A 27,113-nucleotide genomic window follows, 5' to 3' on the forward strand; every position below is an offset into this window, starting at 1 on the left:
ACATAAGGGCGGAAGCATCAGGGCTCCCGCAGCTGGATCCTTCATGCGTGGCGCGCAGGGATGCGCCAACACGAGGCGCAGAGCAACAAGCTTGTTGCTGAGAGAGAGGCGGGCGACACGGAATGACCTGCAGCGGCGTGCCGAACAGCCGCAGCACGTGACGATCCGCAGATGACAGGGCGCTTGCGCCGGAACGTCACCTCTCAACTCTCCGCTCGACGCTGCCCGCGCTGTGCGGCCCCGGCAAACAGGCAGCCAGGGTGCTAGAGAGCACGCGCCAAGCAAAGGGGTCGCACTGCCCGCACCCGAGCCCGGGTGGCGATGCTGTTGGCTGAGCGCTCTTTGTTTCGATGCATCCGTCGCCATCCACGCCTCCGCGCCGGCCACGCAGCACGCATTGGGGCTTGGAGCGCGCCTAGCCGGCAGCAGCACGCTCGCAGGCCCCCGTCAGCGCCTTTTCGGGCAAGAGGCAACGGCACGATGAGGTGATGGGCTGGCTCCTCCGCCGCGCCCCCCGCAGTCCAAAGTTGCTGCTTCAGGAACCAACCAGCCTGGCCCGGCTTGGCCTGCAAGTAGCGTGTCTCGTGTTGGTTGCCAGCGTCATGCCAAGGCAACTGCTGCCGCTGCGGCAACCTTGTCTCGCCCAGCTCGACCGCCGGGGCTGCCTGCAGTTGCCAGTCTGATTACGTAGATCATCGCACCTGCTCCTATAATAACACCTCCTTTCTCCTGCACCGCGCCCCTCTTCACCTCTCCACCCCGATCCATCTACACGAAGCTTTCTGCTCTGCCCAGTCGCTCCCGTCCAAGTCTTCCGCCAGCCACACAAGGTCCGCACCTTCGCCTGCTGCCAATCCATCTCCCTCTCACTGACACACGCACAGACTCTCTTCGACTCAAACCATCCACCATGCGTTTCACCGCCATTGCTGTCACCGGCCTTGCCTCCCTCGCCGCCGCTCAGGATGTCAACTCTCTTGCCTCGGACGCCTCTTCCCTCGCCTCCTCCGTTGGCGCCGACATCAGCAGCGCTGTCAATGCTGCTCCCAGCGATGCCAGCAGCATCATCAGCTCCGTTGCTTCCGAAGCTACTTCTCTCGCCAGCAGCTTGGGCTCGGTCGCCACCAGTGCCACTGGCGCCGCCGGCTCGGCTATCTCGTCTGCCCTGAGCTCCATCTCCTCTGACGTCGCCTCGGTGACCAGCTCGGCCGGTGCCCTTGCCTCTTCGGTTGCTTCGGCTGCCACGGCCAGCGGTGCGGCCGCCACGAGCGCTGCCGGATCCGCCGCCAGCTCGGCCGCTTCAGGTGCCTCGTCGGCTGCTTCCACGGCTGCCGCCTCTGCCTCCGCGACTGGCGCTGCCGGCGCCATCACCGTCCCTGCCATTGGTGGTCTTCTCGGTGGCGCTCTTGCCGTCGTTGGTCTCCTGTAAATAATTTCATGACTGACGCCATGATGCACCCTTCGTGGGCTGCTCAAAGTTACGGTTTGATGGATGGATGAGCATCTTACTTGGCATGCCCATAACGCTTCTATAAGGCAACTGGGTTCACGGACTCCTGTACTATTCAACTGCTTCGGCGCTTAATCAAATATACCAAGACGGTTTTCTCTCATATTCATTGTGCTTGATTGGTTTCTGGACATTACTGTTGATGACGTGAAGGCGAAGTGGCGAGACGCTCTCTCATTGGTGCAATGCGGGATTGCCGTATACGAGCTAGGCGGGTCCGCCCCAACTGCTCGTATCCCCACGCGCGCTACTACAGCTTCGTCTGGATCTGGTGATCTCTAGAGGCCCTAATTCCACTACGAATCGCCTGCTTCAGCCCAGTAGTTGGCTTCAGTCATTGTAGGCTAGCTGATCATCGCCCATAAGGCTGAGACAGGAAATGAAAAGCCTGCGCCTTGCTATTGTCGTTTCTAGGGCTGACCTACTGTGGCTGCGAGACGTTCTACTCAGACAGTCACGCGCCATAGGCACCTACCAACCCAGGTGCAAAGCTCAGGGTTCTGCTACAGAGGGTATAGCAGCCCAAGGCTTGCGTGAATTGGTTTTTCGCTCATGTCATAGGTATTGTCATTGAGGCTATCGTCTGGACTTGTATGTAGACTTAACAATTTTGCATTCTCGTCCGGACGATAGCTTTAACTACCCACACATGTTTTGTTTTTCTAGGGGAAAAAAGGGCTGAGGTACAAGCAGCCTAGGGCCAGACTATCCTTCACACTGGCCTTCGGCTGCAATATCCCTCTGTACTCTCACATGGTCGCTCTATTTTAGAAGAACGTCAATCCCTGTTCCAAAAGCAACCGAATGAGACCAGCCGGTCGGTAAACTCAACTGTTCGACACGTGCAGCGGAAACACTTCGCCCCAGCCTGTGTATACTTCGGCGCTACAGAGCTTGGCAAGCTTGTTTGAGCCTCAGGTTTCTAGCCTTAGAGATTATGTCTCATGGTAGGTCAAGACTTCTACTGGGTATTGAAAGACACGGCGGTCCATTGGGCGGATATAATGCAGCCTGCGTTCTGGTTCTTCTTCTATCCATCAAATCATCGAAGACAGAGGCCCCTTTCAGCCAAACACAAACAAGGACCAAAACTCCCCATCATCTCTTTGAAAAGAAAAAAACTGCTTTATCACAGGATGGCGCCTTTTTGTAACGTCGGACACTCTGCCCTGTGTCGCAGGGACGAAGAAATGGACCCAGAGAGCGCGGCGGATTTTCGCGAGATCGTCTTCATCAGCTACCTTATTGCATTTCTTGTGGCCGCCGCAGTCACCATATACATCGTCGCGTACTTCAAGCCTCCGCAGAAGTGGAAATGGTACTGCCGACTGCGTGGTCGGCGGGATGAACCATGCAGGCCGTCGCTTACTCCGACAGATGGGACACTCAAAATCGATGATGGCTTCAAGGTCCGAAGCGCCGGCCGCACTGGGAGGTGGGTGCGTGGTGCTCTCACAATGTTTCGTGGGGAACCCAGCGAGCGAAGGAATGGAAGCGTGCCCAGCAACAGAATCAAACGCACGGCGGCATATATTGTACAGCATGAACCGGCACCTGTACCCCCGACGAGCATCTCTGCGGCAACCAATGCCTCGCCATTCGCACATGATGGAAAGAGCAAGGAAGAGCCGAACGATGCCAGTGTGGAGCCCAGAATCTATGGCGGAGGAACGCTTCCTTGGCGATAGGTGGGCGACTGGGTGGACGAGGGCACAGCGGAGATGCCGCTGCCACTACCACTGCATGGCAACCATCAATCAGAGAGACAAAGGAAGTGTTTCGATAACCTGGAGTACAAAGATCAGCCGGAATTCTGCAATGAGTACGTGGTCTCTGACCCCGCCACTGAGCTCAGCATCCACTTTGACAAGCTTATACATTTGCGTTGGGAGCTAGCATGGGTATAAATAGTTTCAGAAGAGAGTTGCAAATGGGCAGTCTGGTCAACTTTTGGGCGAGCCGATGTGGAAGTCATTCAAAATCTTGGATGAAAATATAACGTCGTTTATCATAAGAAATGCATCTTCATAACCTACAAGAGATCTACGCCTGTCTCCGAGCAATGTTCACAGAGAGGGAGTGGCCGATCCGCTCCTTTCATCTGGCGTGAGAGTGGCAGAACGGTCGCTGTCGGTGCTGACCGTGCTCATGACACTGGCACGCTTGGAGAAGGCCGGCATAGCGTCCGCATCGAGAGTAGGGGTTTTTGGCCTGGACGTAGAGTTTGTTGGAGTCAAGCGAGAGGGCTTTGAGAGTCCACTTGGGGACTTCTTCTTCCGGCGTTCAGTGTTGGTGGTGCTGCCGGTTGTGCTGTTGCTCCAACGTCTCTCCCTACCAAACTTCTCATCGGCGTCAAGCGTGGGAGTCGTGCTTCGAGACGACGAGCGGGAATGCGAGCGTTCTCTCATGCGATCCTTGACGACGCTTGGGCGTCTCTTCTTGTCTTTGGGGACTTCGAGATACGCCGAGGAATGGGAATGAGTATGGTGGTGGTGATGGTGGTGGTGAGGTTTCTCGACATCTCCACTTCTGGATAAGCCTCTCGCATGGTTCCAGCCACGCCAGCCAGTCCACCAAAGCCAGCCACCTTCCAGCTTGGCCAGCTCACGCTCGCGCTCCTTGATGCGGCGGCGCAGCTCTGTGCGGCGTTCATTTTCCTTCTCCCAGTACTCGGTGCGATATATCTCCCAGTTTTGTCGGAAGTCGGCGGAGAAAGGCTTGGGAAGCAGCAGCAGCTTCACATAGTCTCCACCGGGGGCCACATCCTCCTCAAGCAAGCCGCGGTCGTTGGGGGCAAGGCGAACGCGTGGGTCCTTCTTGTCGGGCTCTACGTAGTGATAGCTGCTGCCAGGAGTAGGGAAAAACAACTGGTAGGGGATCAGGAAGCTGAGGTGACTGAGCATCTCGCGCCACCAGGGGCCCTTGATAAGCACGATTTTGCAGTTCATGCTACGCAGGCCGCGGTTGGCGACGGCAATCCAGCGACGCGGCCAGCGCACACCGCGCTCCCATTGGCCAGTGGCCCAGAAAAGCACGGCGGTCACAATGCCTGAGGTGAAGGCCAACTTCTCACCCGTGTCGACGACCCAGTACACGCTGCCTCCAACACCAGTCCCATCTTCGCGCGGGCGCAGGAACAGGGCATAGCCAAAGTAGGCGGTCCATAGAGCGAGCAGGGTCAGCACGAAGGTGTTTTGGCGGCGGCGAGCGCGCAATGTCAGGTACTGGGAGCGCAGCGAGGCCTCCAGGATCAGCAGGTTGAGGTAGATTTGCGGCGGCGATGAGGGCAGCAGACTCGTGGGGTCGACGGGACGGACGTCGCGGGCGGCGGCAGCGACCTGTGGGGCGGTGACAGTCGGCGGCGGGGCGCCTTTGACAAGCTGGTCGAGTTTTGACTCGGACATGGCTGCTACCGCGGTTGCTTCATGCCGGGCTTGGGCGGAGTCGGTGATGGTGGAGGGCGGTGGAGAGCGAGCGGGTGGTGTCGCGCACGCGCTGGCTGGGGCTCAGCAAGCGGAGGTCGGCCAAGGCCGCTACGCCAGCACCAGCGCCAGGGCCCGCCCGGCGTCATTGCGTTATGTATGTACGGCATGACTGACTGCTTCTCTCCGCTAACTCCGCCACTGATCCTCCTCGATCCGTCCCAACTCTCACCCTTCTCTCCTGCGCTGGTCCGGCCCACATGCGACGCGCCCACCCTCCTGTCGGCTGCTGTCGCTGCTACTCGACCGAAGCTGCGCTCTCTACGTCCCGCGCTCGTTCCACGCTCCGTTTCGCCCTTGCCGCCGCGTAGCCATTGCCGCGCTACTGCCACCATGGCAGCGCCCGCCAACAGCGACGAGGAGTTCCGCTCGCACACCCAACAAAGCCCGCTAGCCTCGCAGCGCGCGAGGCAGCAGGGCAGCGTCCCTCCCAGCGCCCCAAATGGACGCGGCTTCAACGGATGGTTTCCGCTAGGCTACAAGGAAGGCTTCAGTCAATGGGCACGCTGCTCCTTTCCAACTCCCACCGGCAACCTGCTAACACGATCATCTAGTGGGCTGGGCTCTCGCCCGCTGTGACAGAGCACAAGGTGCTCTCTTTCGTACCCTATCTGCAGAAACCACCTACCCACACCCAGACCGGTTCCGCCCCACCTTCTACCTCCCCTTCCTCGACGGAAATCTCAGGCAACCCGGCCGACGATGCGCAACCAGTCACAACGACGTCGGTCACTGACCCGTATGGCCCCCGAAGGTGGCATTCCAACCTAGTACAACTCTCAGGGAAAGAGCGCGCTCTCAATGAATTCACCGTTGAACGCGTGGGCGAGGATGTCGAGAACAACCTCGTCATGCTACACGGCTACGGTGCTGGACTGGGCTTCTTCTATAAGAACTTTGAGGGCCTCAGCCGTGCCCAGGGCTGGAAACTTTATGCATTGGACCTTCTGGGAATGGGTCGGAGCAGCCGTCCGCCCTTCAGGATCCACGCAAAGGATCACCAAGGGAAAATCACCGAGGCAGAGAACTGGTTCATCGATGCACTTGAGGAATGGCGGGTCAAGAAGGGCATTGATCGCTTTACACTGCTCGGCCACAGCTTGGGGGGTTACATGGCTGTTGCCTACGCACTCAAATATCCCGGTCATCTCAACAAGCTGATCCTGGCAAGCCCAGTCGGCATTCCGGAGGACCCCTACGCTGTCCAATCCGACTTGCCCGAACCTTCCGATTCCACCATGGCCAACGAGTTCACTCAAGACCAGGGTAGTGTCGCCGGCGGCTCCAACCCAGCCAAGCAGGGCGACAACAACAACTTTCTGAACGCGCGCTCAAAGGCAGCCCCGCAGGAGAACGGCAAGCCCCCAAGGAAACCCTTGCCGAAATGGCTGACCTACCTCTGGGATGCCAACATCAGCCCATTCTCGTTCGTGCGATGGTCCGGTCCGATCGGACCACGTCTGGTGTCAGGGTGGACCTCGCGCAGATTCTCGCATCTGCCAGCGGAGGAGTCGCAGGCACTACACGACTACTCGTACTCGCTCTTCCGCCAAAGGGGCAGCGGCGAGTACGCGCTTGCCTACGTGCTTGCTCCTGGAGCCTTCGCTCGGAGCCCCTTGATCCGCAGAATCCAGGGCGTCGGCAGACAGTTCCTCGGTCCACACGCCGGTCCCTTACCCGACGGCGACCGCCCAAGCTCGCCAAACACTGGCGAGCAGAAAAGGGAGAATGGAGTGCCCGTTGTCTTCATGTATGGCGAGAACGATTGGATGGATGTTGCGGGTGGGTTCGCTGCAGAGCAGAAGATGAAGGAGGAGAAGGAAAGGATCTTGGCGGGCAAGACAACGGAGGAGCAAAAGAACGACAATGGCAGCGCCAAAGTTCTAGTCATCCGAAAGGCCGGTCATCACCTCTACCTGGATGGGTGGGAACAATTCAACGAAATCATGCGGGAGGAAATGGCAGACGTAGAGCGGAGAGAAAGGGCGAGACTTGAGGCGAGGTGACGATTGTATGAAGGCGTTGGGATCAGGCTTGCGGCGTTAGACAGAGTATTATGTATAGATGGCCCGACGGTAATAGAAAGATCATCACTCTCGGCTCGCCGCGACACTACCGAGCCGAAGCAACCCCTGTCCCGCGACTCTTAACCGAAGCTGTTGGCTGGCGGGGTGTGGGGTAACTGGCAAGATGACGAGCCCGCCGAACATCTGTCTTCATCAACACAACACACCCCCATCACTAAAGCTCCGATAGCCTTGCGACTTGACAGCTTTGGTCGCCGCCTCTCTGCAAGCATGTAAGTAGGAAAAGCGGTCCAGGTTCTGTGTGTTTCCATTTCTAAGCCCCAAGCAGGGTCTACACAGCATCCTTCGCCTTCTTCGAGGCCATATGGGAAGCCGGCATTACGCATTGTTTCGTAAATTTGGGCTCGGACCATCCTAGCATCATTGAGGCTATCGTCAAGGGCCAGAATGAAAAGCAGGGGCATTTCCCTCAAATCATCACATGCCCGAATGAGGTTGCCTTCGCCTGCTCTCCGCCAAGCTCCGATGTCGCTGATGGCTTGCATTGTAGATGGTTGCGCTTTCCATGGCAGATGGCTATGCCCGGTAAGCTGGTCCGCCTCGGAATCGGCCCAGCCTTCACTAACCAAGCAGACTCACGAACAAGCCCCAATGTGTGATCGTCCATGTTGACGTCGGCACTCAGGGTCTTGGTGCTGCGGTTCACAATGCCTCCTGCGGCCGTGCTCCCGTGTTGATCTTTGCTGGTCTTTCTCCCTACACGATCGAGGGTGAAATGCGCGGAAGCAGGACTGAATATATCCACTGGATCCAGGATGTACCTGACCAGAAGCAGATTGTCGCCCAATATTGCCGGTACACTGGCGAGATCAAGACGGGCAAAAACGTCAAGGTAAGTAACGTCAGGAGTAGTGGGCGGCATGAATCGCTGACGTAACTTCAGCAAATGGTCAACCGAGCTTTGAGTTTTGCGACGAGTGATCCGAAAGGCCCGGTATATCTCTATGGTGCAAGAGAAGCCATGGAACAGGATCTGGAACCATACACGCTCGATCAAGCGTTCTGGAACCCTGTGGAGCCGCCTGCCCTGAGCCCCAAGGCTGTAAAGACGATAGCCGATGCTCTTGTCAACGCCGCGGAACCGCTAATTATCACCGGATATAGCGGTCGAAATCATGCAGCCGTCGGTGAACTGGTCAAGCTGGCTGATACTGTTCCAGGGCTTCGTGTGTTGGACACGGGTGGGAGCGACATGTGTTTTCCGGCGAAGTACGTAAGAAAAAAAAAAGCCTTGTTTTCTCTGCCCGTCTAACAAATACCAGCCACCCAGCCTGGCTCGGCCTACGTTATGGCGTCGACGAGAGCATCAAGACGGCTGATGTCATCGTGGTGCTTGACTGCGACGTGCCGTGGATCAACACTCAATGCCATCCGAAGGAGGGCGCCAAAATCTATCACATTGATGCAGATCCACTGAAGCAGCAGATGCCAGTGTTCTACATAAACGCGCTTGGAAGATACAAGGCCGATTCTGAGCTGGCCATCAACCAGCTTCACTCTTATATCGGTTCTTCGCCTGACTTGAGCCAGCGGGTGAAAAGTGCCGAGTACGACCATCGTCGGAACAAGCTCCAAGAAAGCCACAAGGAGAAGCTGGCCACGATCGCAAGCCTTGCGAAGCCGGGCGACGACGGTTCGTACGGGGCGTCATATCTTATCAGCCGTGTACGCAAAGCGTGCCCAGAGGACACCATTTGGGCGATCGAGGCAGTCACGAATACGCCATTTGTGGCAGACCAGATTCAGGCCACGATTCCCGGCAGCTGGATCAACTGTGGTGGTGGCGGTCTTGGATGGTCTGGCGGCGGTGTAGGTTCTCGGGTGCGATTGCTTTGTTGCTGGAAGCTAACCAGCCCTTTAGGCCTTGGGGATCAAACTCGCAACGGATAATGCTGGAGAAAAGAAGTTTGTGTGTCAAATTGTTGGTGATGGAACCTACCTCTTCTCCGTGCCTGGCAGTGTCTACTGGATCAGCCAGCGCTACAAGATTCCCATCCTCACCATTGTACTGAACAACAAAGGCTGGAATGCACCGCGGAGGTCGCTCCTGCTGGTGCACCCAAATGGAGAGGGGTCCAAGGTCAGCAATGAGGAGCTCAACATCTCATTCGCCCCTACCCCTGACTACTCGGGCATTGCAAAGGCGGCATCAGGAGGCGAGATATGGGCAGCGCATGCGAGCACGGCAGAGCAATTGGATAAGCTACTGCCGGAAGCAGTGAAGAGTGTTTTGAATGGCACCTCGGCGGTGCTGGATGCGCACCTGGACGGCCCGCAGGGGAAGTATCCTGGGAACAAAGCGGCACTGGTCGGCTGAGACATTGGCATGGCGAGCTTGGGAGTGGGCATTGCACATTGTCAGATTGCTGGACGCAGAAAGGACCATAGATCTAAGAGCATTCAATTGCACGAAATCTTAGCCCGTAGGTGTTGCCCACAGTACAGTTTCCGACCCTTGTGACCCTAAGCAGCAACATAGTGTCTGTTTGGTAAGACCCGAAGGATAACTGAAAAGTCGTGACCTGCTCGAGACTGGCTAACTTATACTTCATTTCCACGCTAATCGAGCAAATAGTGCAGGAGCAATGGATTACAGCTCCTGCTTCTCCTGGAAGTCTTTCCAGTCCTTCAAGATTTTCTGGTCGAGGTTATCTGCCGCGTCGGTCCTAGAGCGGAAGCCGCCGGGCAGGCGTTCGACGATAGAGCGGACGTGGGTGGGGAAGCGAAGCTGGCTGTCCGGGATGTGTGGGTTCTCGACGGCGAATCTCACAGCACGGGTGAGGTTGAGAGAGTGCTTCTCGGGAGGCCAGTGGCGGATCTGGGAGCCCATCTGACGCAAGGAGTGGTCGGGCGGGTTGTCGGCGAGGCGGGCCCAGCTGGAGGTGCTCAGATCGTGAGTGGGGGCTGGGGTATGGTAGGTTTGCAGCCAGTCGTCTTCGTCGGTGATGATGCGCATGGTCTTCTGGATGCTCTTGGTAATGGTGGAGCGCACAGCGCCCTCACTGCGTTGGCCGCGGCGTCTCGTCTCACCCTTGAGGCCACGGCAGTAGTTGTGGTATGAGCAGAAATGATGGGGCGTCCACGCGCTATTGACGATGCGCATCGCACCCTCGGGACGGTGGGCCAGATTCAGCAGGAAGACGGATATCTCGGCCATGGTGAGTTCGAGCCCGCCGAGGTCCACCGTGGGCGGCGGGTGTTGTGGTTCGAGGCCATAGCCGACCGTGCTGGTCGAATTGAGATACCTCGCCGCCGCCAGCTTGCGCATACGTGCCACGCACTGGGCGGCGGTCAGGCGCGGTCGAGGAACCGGCGTGTCGTCCGCCCTGCGCTTCTGTTCTTGGAGACGGTTGGACCTGCGCACATCGGAATCCGCCTTCAGTAGCAGCGGCGGAGTTGCTGGGAGTATGCGCGACGACGATGACACCACTATAGCACAGGAGGGCGTCTGCGGAACGGCCAGCGGCAGGTAGCCTTCGTACGTGTTGGGCGGCCCAGCACCGAAAGACCAGGTGGAGAAGGCGAAATGCGCATGATGGCGGTCAACCAGGCTGGCCTCTTCCGCCGCCGCTTCCATCTCAGCCTCTCCATCGATAGCCTGCGTGCTAGAAAGAAGAACGCTGCGCGCGATGCAACGAGAGCCTCGCTGCTGGCATGTGCTGCAAGGGAAGCCGTCATCGCAAAGCCTCCCGTCGCGGCTGACCCGATCGAGCCGGCAAGATTGGCAGGGAACAAGCCGCTTGACCTGCGACGCCATGGGGAAGGTTATGCGCCAGCCGCGGTCTTTGTGCTGTACTATGATCGAGTCGGTCGCGACGTCGACGCTGATCTCGCACCTGCCAGAAAAGGCGACTGCCTTGTCCCACCGCTGCGCTGCATCTCGGACAACGAAAACAGCCGCAAACACTGCTGTTTCTGCCCGTTCTCAGAGTATATTTCATATCTTCTCGGTGACGGGTTGGATGACTTACGGTCCGCGGAGGACGGGTCCATGCGATGTGGTGCGGAGGACATGTTGGCGTTGACAGTGGTGGCGCAGATGGCGGGCCAGAAACAATGCTCAAGGAAGGCGCAGAGAACACGCCGAAAATCGAAGCTCGGGCCAGCTGCCGCGCTAGGCCGGCAGTGTTTATTCTGCCGGGGCATTGTTCACGCCTTGCCGCCGAAGTGATGATTGTCCTCTCTCGCAACCGATGGCTAGCGTGAAGAAAAGCAAGGCCCCAGGCGTAGCTATGCCTCAGCTCGTTCTTAGGACAATAACACATGTAGGTAGTCGAGGCCATCGTCTGGACGAAACTGTGGAATTAAAAATTCTACATACACGTCGGGACATGAGCGACAAACAAATCCACGCTAGCCATCGGCTGTAGTCCAGCATCACCATGTGCCCTTCACCCGCACTTCCCTCACTCTGCTTCCACCACAGCTCCAAGTGACAACCTTCGTTCGCAAATTTTCTACGCACACATCCGCACGATAGCTTCAACCACCCGCACATGACTATGGACCGGTCATTCGACTTTGAGATATACCGACTGGACAACAAAATCAGGCTTGCGCGTGTCCTGGGTCACATTGACCGCCTAGCTGATCTGCTCCGCGGTAAAGGAGGCTGCTCCGCCTTCCAAATCTCCGTCGAGCTCGGCCGGTGCTTGGTCGCCGCTTTTGCCTTCAGCCTCAATGACTCTTCTCCCACTGTTGACGTAGCCACGAGCTTCGTCATCCGCTGCCATGCTCTACTTCTCGGTTATGAAACAGACGATAAGAGCATGCCACCAGACAAGCATTGTTGGGCTTTCTTCTTCTACTTGGTCACCAAAGAGCTTGGTGCCCATCCGAACAAAGCCGTTGCTTGCGAACACAGCACACTCATGGTGGCCAAGACGATTCACTTCGGTCACCATGTGCCCATGGCCATCACCAACAAGGCTGCCTTCGAACAGCTCTGCGAAGACTTTGCAAATGCTCAGCTCGAGGCCCTTGTGCAGCGCGCTCACCACGAACCAGCCCTGCTGTCGTACTCCATCTTCGGCTCTCTTCGCTCAGTCATCTTCAAACCGACAGCGGATTCCGCTGGTAGCGTCTTCCACGTGGCTAAATTCTTGGGCCAAAGTCTGCGCGAGCACAACGTCCTTGTATGTCCCGACAATATCAGTAGGACCTTCACCAAGGTCCTGGCATCTTGCGCCCTTTGGAGCGGGTCCCACGTAGGCGGTAGCTTTGCGGCCGAGTTCATGCAACGATTCCTCGTCTATTCTTCTATCGACCGTATGGAGGGGCGTCCACGCGGCATCCTTGCACCGGATCTCCGGATTTCAACTGCTTTCCTGCGCCTCGTCCACTATTGTGCCACAATATGGCATTCACCAGCCCACATGGCTGACCACAGTATTGGCACAGAGCTGCAAGAGGAGGGCGAGGCCATTGCTGTTGAGCGCGTGCTGGATGCAGTGCTCAGGAATGCCGACCCGGTTGGTAGAATCACGAGAGAAACATTGGAAGCTATCGTCGTCCGGGAGCCGCCCGGTATGTACAACTGCCCAACTGCCTACCGTGCTAAACTAACCATTGTGGCTGCCAGGTCCGTGTCTGACGTGGGGTGAGTGTAGTAGAATCCTATATCGCCGGGAAAACCTGGCCGCCTCCGTTCTGCAGCGTGGCATGTATCCCCACAACCTTATGGCTTTCACAGGAGCTCCGCCCTACAATTTAACCCCTCCCTCGTGCCAACTGACACCAGCCGAGATAATCTGCTACTTTCCCAACATCTTGTGCATTCCGGAAATCTGGAGGTGGATGACGAACCATGGATGGACTCCGGTAAGCTCTCCAATCGGCTCAGTGCAAGACGCAGCGCAGCTGACGTCGTTCAAGGTCAACATCCCAAAGCTTCTGAACAGAACACGGGCGCTAGATGGCATCTGGAAGCTGAGTCACAGCACGTTCCGCAATTGGCAGCGTAATGCCAACGCTTGTTTCCGAGATGAGAAGGATCTGATGTCCCCTCCGCCCACCTCAAAGATCAACATTTCGCCTTACGTCCACGCCTACTGCAACGCCCCGAAGCGTGGACGCCATAAACGGACGGTAGAGATGACCATGTCGAGGCTTGTGCACGCGGTCAAGCGGCACCCGACGGGCGATGATGCCGGTTATTTTACCGCGTTAGCCAAGTACGCAGCCGCCAGCGGAGATCTTGGAGGCAAAATTCTTGTGAGCCAAGTTCGCCACACAGATGATGTGCTGGTTCCAGAAGAGGAAGCTCTGCGACTGGCCTCCGGCGTTGGCAGCATACCAGAGAATATGGGCGGCAACGCTACTCACGTGTATGGGAATATCCAAGAAGAAAACGGTGATTCTTCTCAAATCGACGGCGTATACGAAGAAGCTTGAAAGTTAATGCTCCAGGAACTGTACTTGCTTTCTCATTTCGCAATCATGGACAGGGCGCATATCACTTCGTCATTCGAACCGCCGCCGATGCTGGGGAGACCGACTGGACTATATACGCTTCAATAGAACTTATATCATTGCTGCAATGCTCTTCATGCTGACATTATTTGTGTTGGGTCTTGCGACCAATCTGCATTTATACGTGCGAGCATACTTCAAATATGAAAGACGATCGCGTAGACGTACGGAAAGTGACATGTATTGCACAGTGAGAAGTAGTTTTACTTTCCGTATTACACGAGGTGAGGGGGTGCGATATACAGGCGTGGAGTGCTAAGGGCGGACGATGGCGGGTTGAAGTGAGCTGCCGTGCGGCGACATTTGGCGGCGAAGTCACTGCGGTTAAGGGCCATCCCAGTTCTGCAAAGAGCGACCAGTTGTCGTGTTAGGCAAGCTCGAGAGAGACGAGGCAGCGGGCCAGCTGCCATGCCAACCAACAAACACGTTTGATCCAACCCTTTCCTTTCTTCCCCCATTCACTCGCTTCCTTTGGCATCTTCTGGCAGTGCTGCGCATTGCCAACATCCATCCATTCGCTTCGGCTTGGAACAAACAAGCCTCACCGCCAGCCCATTCATTGTAAGTATTGTTTAAGGCCATCGCCATAGCTCAAGATTTCGGACATGGTGACTGACGACGTTGACCTAGCAAAGATGCTGTTCTTCTATTGGCTTCTCTCCCTACTGTCGTTCACACCCTTCAACCCATTTCACTTCGCCAACGTCTCAGGCGAGACGCCAGACAAGCCTCTTCCTCTGGACACGGGCTACGAAGTCGAGACGACGACCGTGTTCAGCGTCAATGGACCTCACAATGCCGACTTGGTTGCAAGCTCGAGCGCCCAGGAGGTTGCTTACGCACCGGAGAGCAAGACGCTTGACGTAGAGATGCACGGCGAACCCGAGCCGGTTGACGTTGTTCTTGCTCCTGCTGTCAAGGTCGACCACATTCCACTCGTCACTCACGTCCTTAGCTACAGTCTTTCTCAGCTTCTCGTCGCTGTAGCTCGGATTGGAAGCAGGCCTGGTCTCCAGAGCAGCTGGCTCTGCCTCTTCGTCATCCTTTTCCTTTTTCGGTACGTTCGCCTGGTCGTCCACATCATTGCCTACAACAGCTTCAAGGCGAAGCCGGTCCTGGAAAATCCGACGTTCACTGCAAAGGATGTCACGGTCATCATCCCCACGGTCGAGCCCCGCGGTCAGGCGTTTGAGGAGTGCATCCACCGCGTCCTCGCCAATGGTCCGGCCAGGGTACTCGTTGTCACGGTCGGCAACGAGAACATCGGCGACGCCACTGAGTACTGCAAAGCACTGAGCCCCTCGATCCTGGTTCTCTCGGTGCCCGCTCCAAGCAAGCGTGAGCAGGTCAAGCGCGCCATCCCGGAGATCGAGACGGCCATCACGGTGCTCTGCGACGACACGGTCTTCTGGCCGGAAACCTTCCTCACGCACGTGCTTGCGCCCTTCGAGGACGGGCGCGTTGGCATTGTCGGGACGTGCAAACGTGTCCGCCGTGCCTTGGGCCGCTTTGGGCTCGCCGACTTCTGGAACCTCTGCGGCGTCATGCGCCTTGAACGCACCAACTTCGACCTCGCCTCGACCAATGCCGTCGACGGCGGCGTCAGCTGCGTGTCTGGAAGGACCTGCGCCGTCCGGTCTTGCATTCTCCAGGAACCGGCCTTCCAGGAGGAATTCACGAGCGAGTACATCTTCTGGAAGCGTTTTGGCCCGCTCAACGCCGGCGACGACAAGTGGATGACGCGCTGGGTGATGAAGCGAGGATGGACCGTCTTCCACCAGTCCTGTCCCGAAGTCCGTATCGAAACCATCCTCGGCGTCAAAGGTGGTGGCGCGCGGTTCCGCGGACAGTGTCTCCGCTGGGCTCGGTCGAGCGCACGCGACAACCCGAAGATGATCTTCCGAGACGGTCTTTGGCGCAGGTATCCGTGGACTACCTATGCCGTCCTGGCCACCTCGGTCGTCAACTACGCGATGCTGTACGACCCTCTCCTGGTCTACACGCTGCACAAGGCCATGGGCGGCCCCGACTCTCGCCCTCTGCTCCTCTTGCTCGTCCTCTGGATCCTGGCCACCAAGTTCGTTCGTCCTGCCTCCCACTACTGGCGCCACCCCGGCGATCTCGTGTATGCCCCGTTCATCATCCTCTTCGGCTACTACCACTCGTGGATCAAGCTCCATGCGCTGATGACTTGCTGGGACATTTCTTGGGGTACGCGTGCCGGCATCGATACGGCGGCGAAGCTTCCCAAGGCGGCTTGAAGTCTGCCGGTTTGCATTGCTTTGGTGTCATCTCTTATTGACTTTTCCTTGACGGGTTGGTTTCTGGCCAAGGTGCTATTCTTTTCGAGAGGTTATGGATTAGAGAGATTCTACAAACTGACGATATCATGACTTGATGCGGCGATGACAACGGATAAAAAGATATCTCTTAATTCTGCCAAAGGGCAGAAACCCTTAGACATTAGAGTCAAATAATAATGTATAATTCTCACCAGAAAGAAAGAAATTCAATGTGTACATGTACAAACAGACTCCTCACTTGCCGTACACCAAAACCTCGTGCAACCCGACGGCCCAGTCGGCCTCGTTGTTGTTGTGAATGTTGATTACTTTCTGGACGTTGATGCGGATGTATCTGTGCGAACCGGAGCCGGTGATCTTGCTGGATCTAAAGCCAACGGCAGTGTTGGCGCTCTCGTCGGCGAGCTCGGTGAAAGTCTTGCCGTCGCTGCTCCCGGTGATGTTGTACTGTATGTACGTCTCGGAGCCGGCGACTTGCTTCGGCGTCACGTCGACCTGGCTGATGTCGTGGGCTTCGCCGAGGTCGACCTGCCACCAGAAGGGGACTCCGGACGGGGTGAAAAGGTTGTTCGCATCGTCCTGGATGCCGTCGCTGGCAGCACCGGGAGCAGAGTTGCTCGCAGCACCGCTGGACGTGGCCGTCTTGCCGACGCTGAGGATGCGTCCGTTCTGCACGCCAACGACGACGCCCGAGTTGTCGTCATACTGCAGCGTGTCGTAGAAGGCGTAGGAAGCGAGACCGTCGCTGAAGGCGATGGGGAGCAGGATCTGACGGTTGGAGGGCTCTGGCTTGGCCCACTGGGCGGCCCAGCGGTTGGCGGCCATGACATAGTTGTCGCCGATCTTGTCGACCTGGCCCGACTGGGCGCCAAAGTTGACGACGTTGCCGATGTTGCGAGAGGCGCTCCACGGCCCCGAAAGCTTCTGGGCCGAGATGAACTTGCCCGGCGACGGATACCAGCCAGCCGCCGTCGACGTGAACAGGTAGTAGTAGCCGCCCTGGTGGACCATGGCCGGGGCTTCGCGGTGCTCGCCCGCCTGAAGCGTCGCCACCTTGCTCGTGACATTGGTCCACTCGGCATTGAGGGCGTAGAGGCCGAGGTCCGAGTTTGTCTTGATGGCCGAGATGAGGTAGCCCGAGCCGTCCTGGTCGGCGAAGAAGGTGAGGTCGCGCGAATCGTCTCCCGCAGGCCTGAAAGCCCCGCCGAAGGTCAGGCTCTTGCCCGGAGTGCCGTATGCGACGGCGACGCGGCCGAGCGTGTAGTCCTTTGCCTTTTCAAAATGCGCCCACATGACGACCTGGCCGGACTTGGGGTGCTGGGCCCAGTTGATTGACTCGAGCTTGCAGAATCCATCGTCGGTCGAGGCGCAGACGTCGGCCCTGCTGAGGACCGTCGTGTCGCCGCTGAATGTGTAGCCATCCGACGACGTCTGCTGCGAGAAGTGGCTGAAGCCCTGCGAGTCGGTCACGTAGTTGTATCGGTAGTAAGTCTGCCCTGAAACCAGGTTGCTCTTGATCTTGAGCGACGACGCAGCCGTGTTGTCGTACGTGTTGAGCCCGGACGCCGAGCTGCCCGGCGTCACGGCAATGTCTCCCGACGCATCAACCTTGGAGCCCCCGTTCATTGCCTGGATCTGAAAGGTCGAGGCGCCGTTGAGGTCATAGACGTCGTAAGTGTTGCCCGGCGCGCTAGCAACTCGGTCGTAGGAGCCACTGCTCGAGCGGCGCAGGATGTCGTACGAAGTCGCGCCGCTGACCGTGGTCCAGCTCAGTTTGACATTGTTTGCGCCGTTTCCGCCGTTCAGTTGGAACAGCTGCGCCGTTGCGCTGATTTTTGCCACGGCGCACAGCGGCAGGAGCGCAAACGGGAAGAGAGTAAGAAGGGGGGCCATGGTGAATGCTGGATGCTTCGGTCTGTCTGCCAGAACACGCCGAATCCGTGGCCTTAAATACAAGTCCATTATGAGCCTGACCCCGGTCGGCATGAGAGCAGAGGCTGAAGCTATTCTTAGCATTATACTTCGGGCCAGGGTAGGTTAAAGTTGCAGCATGAAGTCTACCGAGGGGCTCTGCAGCCGAAGAATAATTGGGCCCCGGGGCCAGGGGTCACTATGCTTTTTTATTACGAGGAAAGACCAGTGTGGGCTGTCGTCCGGACGAGAGTGTATAATTTTCAATCCCACAACTTGCGTCCGGACCATGGCTTCAACCTCCCACGACATGAGCGAAAAACAAACCGACGCCAGCCATCGGCTGCAATGCCCCTTTGCAGCAACCCGGCCCGTCGCCGAGTGTGAGAGATCTGGTGAGTCGAGAGGGAGCGCGTCGATCCTTTTTCTAAAGAGAGAAAAGCGTAGTCAACGTTCAAGCCACTAGCGCGCGGTACCCGGACGGCTAACGGTCGCCATTCCCTCGCGCTGAAGCTTGAGAGCACCTCACCCTGCGACCCACTGCCTGCCACTTCGTGTTGCCTGCTCGTGTATTCCTGGTCACACCCCCCGCACTCATATCCACCTCAGCCCACCGGACTCGACCCCATCTCCACCACTTGCCCTCGGATCTTCTTCGGTTCTCCCCCACCAGTGGAGCATCGTCCTATTTTTACGGACCCGTCCCCGCCCGGCCCGCTCTTGCTCCAAGTAGCAGGTGAACTAGAATTAGGCAAATTCAAGCATTCGAGCTTAAATTTCAAGCATACAAAAGCAACCACTCTCACCCAGAATTCACCCCTTTTCCCTCGTCGCCACCCAACACTCACTGCATGCCCTCCGCCGCGGAAACAGTGGTACGAGTCGATTGCTCTCTACATCTATCCTGTCATAGCTCGAAACGCCATGGGATTGCGATTGTCCCGTAACCCGGGTCCCAGGGTCCGCTTTAGCGCCGTTGATCAGACAGCAGTCAGATGATTGCCATTTCCACCGTGAGCCTTATTAGCCTGGACTCCGCACGCCACATGAAATCGTGATGCCGACAGCGTAATTTTGAGATGGCCATCTCTCCAACACTATGCAAACCCTCCGCATTGCGTCATTGGCGACAATCCCCATGTCAAAAAGGAAACGAAAGCTTCATGCCACACACCGTGAGCCGATCGCCGTCTGCAGATCCACGCCCGACAGCTCGTGCACCAAGTCGATCTTGAACTTCAGCTTGTTTCATTTCTATCTCCTCATCCACGGCCTTCTCCGTCCATGTTTGATACTAAAATCACTACTTTGGCAAAAAGAGATGCAAGACGAAACGAAGATAGTGGCAGGCCCTCAGGCTTCCAGTGCCAGGTGACATGCTGCGGTGGCTGTTTGCGAAGAAGAAAAGCCTGTGGTATCCAGTCCCCGGCATCCTTTCCCCTCCTCTTCATCTTCCACCCGTGAAAACGAAACTCCTTGATCCCTTTCTCTTCCGTCCTGATTCCTGCCAAGATCGAATATGAGCCCCCACCCGAAAGCCAGCCAAATTTTCCTCCGAAAAAAAGACCCAAAAGCAAAATCTGCGATGATGATATGAATGAAGCAAGGGATTCCCGTCCTGCAAGATCGACCGACTGCCAAATTGTGAAGAGGATAGCGATTATTAGTAGATAGGGAGCCCTGTCCAGGAGCCCGTCATGCCGCGCTGCTTCGAATGCGACGGGCTCGAGGCTTCAGGCCAGGCGCGAGGACATGATGACGGTTAAAGGAAAGGGGGAAACTTAAGGAAACGCTCATTAAACATCGCATGTGCGCACACGAGGCAGTGCGCACACCCACTATGACCGAGGAAAATGAGAGGCTAACAAAAAGAAAAGAAAAAAATGAACGCAACCAGCAAAGCAAACAACCGCCAGACAGGATCAGCCAGTTGGACGGCCGCGATGGGAAGGCGCGAAGAGGACAAAGCATCCTCGGAGAAAACCTCCCGCCCATCGATGAGACGCAACAAAGGAAACAAGGGAAATGAGTATATCGAGGGAAACTTTTTTTTGCGACGATCTCAGTCGCATTGGGAGCTGGTTTCAATCGTCGTGTTGAAGAAAAAAAAAAGGACCCGGAATTAGATTCCCTGAAGTGACGAGCCCCCAAAGCAAGATGTCGAACGCCGCCGGACACCATGAAACTCCAATGCTTGCAGGCGCAACCCTCGTGCGAGAAAAATCCGTGAACGCGTATGGAGGAAGAGAGAAGAGAGATGAGGTTTCGTAATTGTGTGTTGGCCGTATGATTTGGTATCGGGTGTATTATTGCGTGCCAGGGGGATCGGCTGTGCACAGACGGTTTCTGAGTCGGCGATCTGCGGTAAGGCGAGAGTGGGTGCGGAGGGTATGGTGATGGATCATAAGATGCCTGAGTCTTTGAGCGCGTTTTGCAAGATGGTCTCTTTGACCGCGGCAAAGACGAGCCGGATGTTCGACGTGTCCGTGGCTTGTGTGAGGCTGGTTTCGTGGTCAGCTCAAAGCTGCCCGCATCCGCGAGACATGGCTTGACTTACTGTGGGTAGAGATTCAGATGCGCGCGGTTTACCTGGTTGAATCTCCACAGCAGATACTTGGCCGCGCGATTGACGTCGTTGCCGCCAGAGTAGTCCGGGAAATAATTGCCCAGAGGCGATCTTGCAAGCTTGGCCTTGAACAAATCCACTTTGTTCAGAAAGAGAATGATACTCGTCCGCATGAACCACCTCGAATTAACCACCGAATCGAATAACACCAAGCTCTCCATCATCCGGTTCTACTCCCGTTAGCTCGCCGACGCGCTGCCAAGAATTTAGACGCCCTTACCTGACTGCTTTCCTCGAGTAGCACCTGGTCGTACTCGCTCAATGCGACGCAGAAGATGATAGACGTGACATTTTCGAAACAGTGTATCCACTTCTTCCGCTCGCTTCTTTGACCGCCGACGTCGAACATGCTGGGTCTTGTGTCAGCGCACCCGACACACACAGACACGGGCTCCATGCTCCATCTTACTGTATGCTTAGCTGTCCCATTGTAAACCGCGTCTCGTAGATACCCGTCGTTTTGGTACGCGCCCGCAGGACGTCGGATTCTATGGGGATATAATCGGGGGCTGCTATCCGGCCGACTTCGTCAAAGAAACTGCCGCCTGTTAGCCTGCAACCCGCTTCGCGAAGGGCAAGCGGCGTACTAAGGCGCCGAGTCCATCAGGTAGAACTCGCTGGAGCGGTCGAGCACCTGCTTGACGCAGGGGTCGTGCCAAACAGAACTAATGGCCTGGCCGACCTTTGCGTCCAGCGGCTTCTCCGGATCGGGGTCCACCACGTATTCCATCAGGTAGTCGCAGTATTCATCATTGCCCGGGAGCTCCGGTTCGATGTCAAACTGCCGCATGGCGCCTATGAGCGACTTTGCACAGTCGATAACGTTCTTGTAGATGGTGAGGCGGTACATGGAGAGTTCCTCGACCGTGTAGCCGTTCTGATGTATGATCTTCATCTGCTTGACAATGGTCGACTTGCCGCTCTCGCCGGAGCCTGCACAGCCGGGTTAGCGCGGTGGCACGCGGGGGTCGAGGAAGCGTACCCAGCAGTAGGATCTTGCATTCTCGCCGTAATCGCCTCGAGTCCTCCTCCAGCTTCTTGTCAATCGCCTGGCTCCGCTTCTTCTGCTCTGCATCCTCGTTGTTGGTGCTCATGCAAATGCCCATGGTGGCTTATCGCCGCGGCGGCAGCCGGCGACGCTGACGGACTGGGCAGGAGGACGCGGAGGGTGGTCCCGGATCGCGCACCGCGGCGGGAGTGTCGGTGGTGGATGGGCGAGACAGGGCGCGGTGGTTGACTCGTCGACGTCAGTCCCGGGGCTGGCTCGGCGTGGGTGGGTGCGATGAGGTCGGGTGCAGTCGTCGCGGCTGAGGAGCGGCGAGGCGGAGGGATGCGGCGCCAAGTGCGGGAGAGGCAGCGCCGGGTTGGCGGGCGGAGGGAGCTCGCTCTGGGGTCGTGGCGGACACTCGCGCGGATGCAGCGGCGGTGGAGGTTGGGCGAGGTCTGGCGAACGGAAGAGACGGCCGTTGGATGGAGAGGTATGTGCTGCGAGTCCCTGTACTCTCGTTTCGCGCAGGCAGGGCGTCCGTGCGCCTTGCGAAGTGACCGGGTGCGGTGGGCGGCGGCGGCGGCTGATGAGGAGGCTAAGGGCCGGCCTGGGGTGACGGGTTCAACAGCGGGAGAGGGACAGCAAGCAGCGGCGTGGAGACGGTGATGGCAGGATAAACTGGCGAGTCGGTCCCTCACCGGTGGGAGATGGCAGGGGTGGTGGATGAAGGAAGGCTCTCAGACAGCACGCACAGGCAGGAGATGCTTTGTCAAGGGCCGCACTCTCAGCCGCCCAGCAAAAGCCCATTGCCAAATATAAAGTCGCTCGCCGATCGGGTGGGTGTTTCAGTACCGATGCCTGCGAGCGCTGCCCATGGGACCAGGCGGCTCTGCGCGCGGGCGGCTGCGACAGGTTGGCCACTAGGTCCTCTCTCATACGTATCACGCTGCCGACGGCGATCATGGTGCTGCGCGCCGAAATGACCTCGGACATACCTACTCGCTCCTTCGCACCGCGCCCCCTTCTCCTGGCCGCCGTTATTTGACGCCCGCCGCCGTGCCACCAGCGCTGCTGCTCGATGCCCTTCATATTATTCGGCGCCGTCTGTGACCTGGCCTGTTTCATCGCCAGGCACCCAGCGCGCAGCGCCTCGCTTATCGGCGCCAGCGAAATGGCAATCCGCATGTACAGGAGTAATGAGTGGCGGGTTGCAGAAGATTTGAGCCACGAATCGAAGGGACGCCACACGTGTGGGCGGCGGGAGCAAACCTCCGGCTGATGAGACGGAAAGCCCAGCCAGATATTATTCCTTGTCACCTGCCGTAGCGTGCGCTGGCAGCAAGCAGCGATGCGCGCGTGAGGCGGCCCTCCACCAATGCCTGGCGGGCGAGAATGGATGCGATTTCTCGATTCCGATGCTGAAAACGAACGACTAATGAACGACTAGCGACAGCCACAGCTGGGCCGTGGTGCCGCCGACATGCGGGAGTCCAGGTTTTCGCTCATCAGGCTCTGGGCCAGCCCCTCCCATCCGGCGGATCACCGCTCGCGACCAGGCAGCACACGCAGTTCACAGCACCGCGCCGCGCCGTCGCGCGCTCTGGGTCAGCTGCGCCGGCCAGCCGTGCTTGCGCGCGCTGCTGCATTGTGAGGCTGGCAACCAATCTGGCGTTGCGGGTGTTCCTTGCCGGGCACTGGACCGAGCAGCGTTAATGAATCGCGCATCGGCAGGCCCACGCGCCTCATCGCAGTGACGTATGTACCAGCCTAGCCACTGAAGCCATCGGAATAGCCAGGTCTTCGAACTACTAGCCTTTTGGACATCGGCCCAGCGCAAAACACCACACCTCGTCAATCGCGTCTCGTGCGATACCCTCCCCTCCTGCTCTTCCCAGCTCCCAGCCTGCGGCTTCGTCTCCCGAACCACTCAGCGCTCGCAAGCGCCTGCCGCCACACATCACCACTTCCCCCCCCTCTCCACCAGACGCTCCCGCTCGACGCTCGACCGCCCACCCCTGCTCCTCAGCAACAAAGCCGCCTCATCCCCTCGTCCACAGGCTATCGCGCCCGCAGTCACCATGGCGGAGTTTGTGCGCGCCCAGATCTTCGGCACGACGTTCGAAATCACCAGCAGGTTCGTCGTGGCCCAATGCCGCCCGCCGTGCAGGCGCGCCGCTGACCGCAATCGCATAGGTACACCGACCTTCAGCCCGTCGGCATGGGCGCTTTTGGCCTCGTATGGTATGCTTCTTCCTGAAAAACACGTCGCCGAACGCGTCGCTAACCGGTGTGCGTGTGTGCGTGCGTGCAGTTCGGCCAAGGACCAGCTCACCGGCCAGGCCGTTGCCGTCAAGAAGATCATGAAGCCGTTCAGCACGCCCGTGCTGTCGAAGCGGACATACCGCGAGCTGAAGCTGCTGAAGCACCTGAGGCACGAGAATGTGAGGCTCTCGGTGCCCCGCCAGCAAACCCCGCTAAACCGTCGGGCAGGTCATCAGTCTTAGCGACATCTTCATCTCGCCGCTCGAGGACATGTAGGCGAAATCCTTGCCGCAAGCCCGGGCAAATTTGCTTACGCCCGTCTAGTTACTTCGTCACCGAGCTGCTCGGCACGGATCTGCACCGTCTTCTCACGTCGCGGCCTCTGGAGAAGCAGTTCATCCAATATTTCCTCTATCAAATACTGGTGCGCGCCCCCACGTGTGGCGAGGCCTTTGGACATGTTACTGACGTGTGCAGCGTGGTCTGAAATATGTCCACTCGGCCGGTGTTGTCCACCGCGACCTGAAGCCCAGCAATATCTTGGTCAACGAGAACTGCGACTTGAAGATTTGCGACTTTGGTCTTGCTCGCATCCAAGACCCGCAGATGACGGGATACGTGTCGACGCGATACTACAGGGCTCCCGAGATCATGCTCACGTGGCAGAAGTACGACGTCGAGGTTGATATCTGGAGTGCGGGCTGCATCTTTGCCGAGATGCTGGAGGGCAAGCCTCTGTTCCCCGGCAAGGACCACGTCAACCAGTTCTCGATCATCACGGAACTGCTGGGCACGCCGCCGGACGATGTGATCCAGACTATTTGCAGCGAGAATGTGAGACAGGCGCTGGTTGTTTTCGGAGCTGGGGCTGATGCAGGTTTTGCAGACTCTGAGATTCGTCCAATCGCTGCCGAAGCGCGAGCGGCAACCGCTGGCCAACAAGTTCAAGAACGCAGACCCGCTTGGTATGTCTCGGGAATAAGACGGGCCCAACTCGCGCGCTGACCTGATGTAGCCATCGACCTCCTCGAGAACATGCTCGTCTTCGACCCGAAGAAGCGCGTAAGAGCGGGCGACGCGCTGGCGCACCCCTACCTTGCGCCGTACCACGACCCCACCGACGAGCCGGTGGCGGAGGAAAAGTTCGACTGGTCGTTCAACGACGCAGACCTCCCGGTCGATACGTGGAAGATCATGATGTAAGACGAAGCTTGGTTCGGGGAGGCGGGCGCAGCAGCTAACACGGGAGGCAGGTACTCGGAAATCCTCGACTACCACAACGTAGATGCGCAAGCACCGGACGTCGAGCAGAACGGCAGTTAAGAGGGCAGCATGCAGCAAGTCTTGTTACGAATGCCTTACATCTCGGCTTCTTTTCTGTTAGAAAGCTCCTCGGCTTTGGAATACGCGGAAACATGGCATGGCAACCCCGGATCACATACTACATGGCAGCGGGCGAGTCGGCGATAAAGGGCGCTATTTTCCTTCCTCTGGGACTTGGGCGGCGGCGGGGAATCACGGAGCCCCGTGCGGGGTGTTTTCTTTTCTCTTTCCCATGTCTTCTTCCGCATGCGATACATAGACGAACAATGACAGCCATCGACAGCATGATGGCGTGCCGGAGAGGTGTCCGCACAATGATTTTTTCTTCCAACCATATTGCCCCCGGAGCTGACTCGTGGGCCCGGCGCTCTGGGTCATGGCTGCCAAAGAATGATGCAATGCGGTGGTGAGGATAAGTGCAGGCCGGCTTCCCGGCTTGTGTTGAACTGGCGGGGCCGGAAATAAATCCGTGGTCACGTGAATTGTGGCGGTGTGGCCGATCGCGATCTGGGCTGGGGTCTGTCTGCGCATCAAGATTGATCTTCGATCATTCCTAAGCAGCTTCGTCAACGATGGGATTCATCTACGTGTAAGTGGAAGGTTCTTTGCAGGCTTCTTCAGCACTCTCTCAGATGTGCAAAACACCGGGCGCTGGTGAGGCATGTCAATCACGCACAGTAGCGCTGCTTATAAATAGCTGACCAAGTATGTACACTTGCACCGCCTTGGCCAGCGCCTCTCCTAACGCTCGCGTAATGCTTCACAAATACTCTTCTCTATTGCGTCTCGTTGCCTCGATTGAAAATCTATAAATTCTCTTCATGTCCAAATCCAACACCTTCAGCGTGTCCAAATTAAAAGCAACAATAGCAGTCCTCATTGCCTTCATCCTGGCTTTCTTCACGCCCCTGCGTACGTTCGCCCCGAGCAGCCTTCTTTCCAGAACCTCGGCTTTCCGCACAATGGCGACCACTACCACAACTTCAACTGCGGCCAAGGCCTTTGGCCCTGCCGCCCCGCCACCAACTGCAACCAAGATTGTTCCTCGGCCGTGGAACGAGCGCGGTCACGCCGACCACGGCTGGCTGTACACTTACCACACCTTCTCGTTTGCCTCGTACTGGTCGCCGGAGCACGAGTCGTTCGGCCCGCTGCGCGTCATCAACGAGGACCGGGTGGCGCCCGGCACCGGCTTCGGGACGCACTCGCACGCCGAGTTCCTGATCTGGAGCTACGTGGTCGGCGGCGAGCTGGAGCACAAGGACTCGATGGGCAACCTCGAGTACCTGCACCGCGGCGACGTGCAGTTCACCAGCGCCGGCACGGGCATCCGCCACTCCGAGTACAACCGCAACAACAAGGACGAGGTGCACTTCCTGCAGATCTGGGCCAAGCCCGCCGTCAGCAGGCTGAAGCCCTCGTACACGACGCGCACCTTCCCGGACGAGCTGAAGCTCAACAAGCTCTGCCGCATCATGGAAAGCGTCGACCGCCACTCTGCCAACGACTCCAAGAGCGCGCCCATTCCGCTGCACGCCGATCTGAGCATGAGCGCCTCTCTGCTCGAGCCGGGCATGAAGGTCCGCCACCAGCTCGTTGCCGACGGCGAGCGCAAGGTCTACTTGCACGTCGTCATGAATGGTCGGGAGCAGCCGAAGGATGGAGGGGCTGCTATCCGGGTGGGAGATAGGATCCTGAGAGAGGGAGACGGTGCCTATGTTGAAGGGCTAAAGGGCCCGGGAGAGGTTGTGGTGGAAAGCGTAGGAGACAAGAGGGCTGAATTCCTTCTGTTTGATATGGAGCCTTGAGATCGGTCTGATGTTTGCTTTCTCATGTAAATAAAAGAATAGATGAGATACCGTTAAACGAAGCCTGCATTGTCATTTTCGGACCCCCAACGCCCCATCAGCAGTGAAAGTCCCAAGAGCAGGGGTTATGGGAGTTGAAAGGTGTAGACGTAGTCTGGGGCCTCGAGGCCCGATGATTCACCGGACCCCCCCAATCTTGGGCCTCGACTTTAGCCTAAACCCCTCACTTGGCGCTCCACCATGACTTGGATGGACAGTCGTGCCCCGCGATGATCTACCGGGCAATACGACCTGGGTGTTGGTTTAAAGATGGTTCTGTTCTGCGGCTCTTCGCCGCTCCAA

At 57.7% G+C, this 27,113-nt stretch overlaps 10 protein-coding genes across 10 annotated transcripts; 6 read left to right on the forward strand and 4 right to left on the reverse strand.

The window, feature by feature from the left end:
* Positions 1-910: 910 nt before the first annotated feature.
* LTHEOB_6784 (uncharacterized protein) lies at positions 911-1,429 on the forward strand (the record flags this gene model as incomplete). Its single annotated transcript, XM_035516077.1, has 1 exon — positions 911-1,429. One exon carries the CDS (start codon positions 911-913, stop codon positions 1,427-1,429), a length of 519 nt encoding a protein of 172 aa, XP_035371751.1.
* A 2,147-nt stretch (positions 1,430-3,576) lies between these two features.
* LTHEOB_6785 (Sporulation/nuclear morphology Spo7) lies at positions 3,577-4,914 on the reverse strand (the record flags this gene model as incomplete). Its single annotated transcript, XM_035516078.1, has 1 exon — positions 3,577-4,914. One exon carries the CDS (start codon positions 4,912-4,914, stop codon positions 3,577-3,579), a length of 1,338 nt encoding a protein of 445 aa, XP_035371752.1.
* A 411-nt stretch (positions 4,915-5,325) lies between these two features.
* Positions 5,326-9,396, forward strand: LTHEOB_6786 (Alpha beta hydrolase fold protein; the record flags this gene model as incomplete). Its single annotated transcript, XM_035516079.1, has 8 exons — positions 5,326-5,415; positions 5,547-6,916; positions 7,348-7,513; positions 7,570-7,604; positions 7,653-7,911; positions 7,963-8,288; positions 8,342-8,888; positions 8,941-9,396. The coding sequence occupies 8 exons, from the start codon at positions 5,326-5,328 to the stop codon at positions 9,394-9,396; spliced, it is 3,249 nt and encodes a 1,082-aa protein (XP_035371753.1).
* Positions 9,397-9,669: 273 nt separating this feature from the next.
* Positions 9,670-11,093, reverse strand: LTHEOB_6787 (uncharacterized protein; the record flags this gene model as incomplete). Its single annotated transcript, XM_035516080.1, has 2 exons — positions 9,670-10,994; positions 11,051-11,093. 2 exons carry the CDS (start codon positions 11,091-11,093, stop codon positions 9,670-9,672), a joined length of 1,368 nt encoding a protein of 455 aa, XP_035371754.1.
* A 482-nt stretch (positions 11,094-11,575) lies between these two features.
* LTHEOB_6788 (uncharacterized protein) lies at positions 11,576-13,472 on the forward strand (the record flags this gene model as incomplete). The annotated part of the gene is made up of 5 exons (XM_035516081.1): positions 11,576-12,347; positions 12,480-12,605; positions 12,661-12,678; positions 12,772-12,899; positions 12,954-13,472. The coding sequence occupies 5 exons, from the start codon at positions 11,576-11,578 to the stop codon at positions 13,470-13,472; spliced, it is 1,563 nt and encodes a 520-aa protein (XP_035371755.1).
* Positions 13,473-14,155: 683 nt separating this feature from the next.
* Positions 14,156-15,811, forward strand: LTHEOB_6789 (Capsule polysaccharide synthase; the record flags this gene model as incomplete). Its single annotated transcript, XM_035516082.1, has 1 exon — positions 14,156-15,811. The coding sequence occupies one exon, from the start codon at positions 14,156-14,158 to the stop codon at positions 15,809-15,811; it is 1,656 nt and encodes a 551-aa protein (XP_035371756.1).
* Positions 15,812-16,087: 276 nt separating this feature from the next.
* Positions 16,088-17,746, reverse strand: LTHEOB_6790 (F5 8 type c domain protein; the record flags this gene model as incomplete). Its single annotated transcript, XM_035516084.1, has 1 exon — positions 16,088-17,746. The coding sequence occupies one exon, from the start codon at positions 17,744-17,746 to the stop codon at positions 16,088-16,090; it is 1,659 nt and encodes a 552-aa protein (XP_035371757.1).
* A 2,419-nt stretch (positions 17,747-20,165) lies between these two features.
* LTHEOB_6791 (Guanine nucleotide binding protein (G-protein) alpha subunit) lies at positions 20,166-21,496 on the reverse strand (the record flags this gene model as incomplete). The annotated part of the gene is made up of 6 exons (XM_035516085.1): positions 20,166-20,265; positions 20,322-20,560; positions 20,611-20,740; positions 20,800-20,928; positions 20,978-21,323; positions 21,373-21,496. 6 exons carry the CDS (start codon positions 21,494-21,496, stop codon positions 20,166-20,168), a joined length of 1,068 nt encoding a protein of 355 aa, XP_035371758.1.
* Positions 21,497-23,456: 1,960 nt separating this feature from the next.
* LTHEOB_6792 (Map kinase protein) lies at positions 23,457-24,963 on the forward strand (the record flags this gene model as incomplete). Its single annotated transcript, XM_035516086.1, has 9 exons — positions 23,457-23,512; positions 23,572-23,619; positions 23,690-23,819; positions 23,869-23,912; positions 23,965-24,064; positions 24,118-24,474; positions 24,527-24,605; positions 24,656-24,839; positions 24,894-24,963. The coding sequence occupies 9 exons, from the start codon at positions 23,457-23,459 to the stop codon at positions 24,961-24,963; spliced, it is 1,068 nt and encodes a 355-aa protein (XP_035371759.1).
* A 962-nt stretch (positions 24,964-25,925) lies between these two features.
* Positions 25,926-26,771, forward strand: LTHEOB_6793 (Pirin; the record flags this gene model as incomplete). The annotated part of the gene is made up of 1 exon (XM_035516087.1): positions 25,926-26,771. The coding sequence occupies one exon, from the start codon at positions 25,926-25,928 to the stop codon at positions 26,769-26,771; it is 846 nt and encodes a 281-aa protein (XP_035371760.1).
* Positions 26,772-27,113: the final 342 nt, after the last annotated feature.

This window comes from Lasiodiplodia theobromae, assembly GCF_012971845.1.
Source record: "Lasiodiplodia theobromae strain AM2As chromosome Unknown scaffold_20, whole genome shotgun sequence".
Taxonomy (NCBI): domain Eukaryota; kingdom Fungi; phylum Ascomycota; class Dothideomycetes; order Botryosphaeriales; family Botryosphaeriaceae; genus Lasiodiplodia; species Lasiodiplodia theobromae.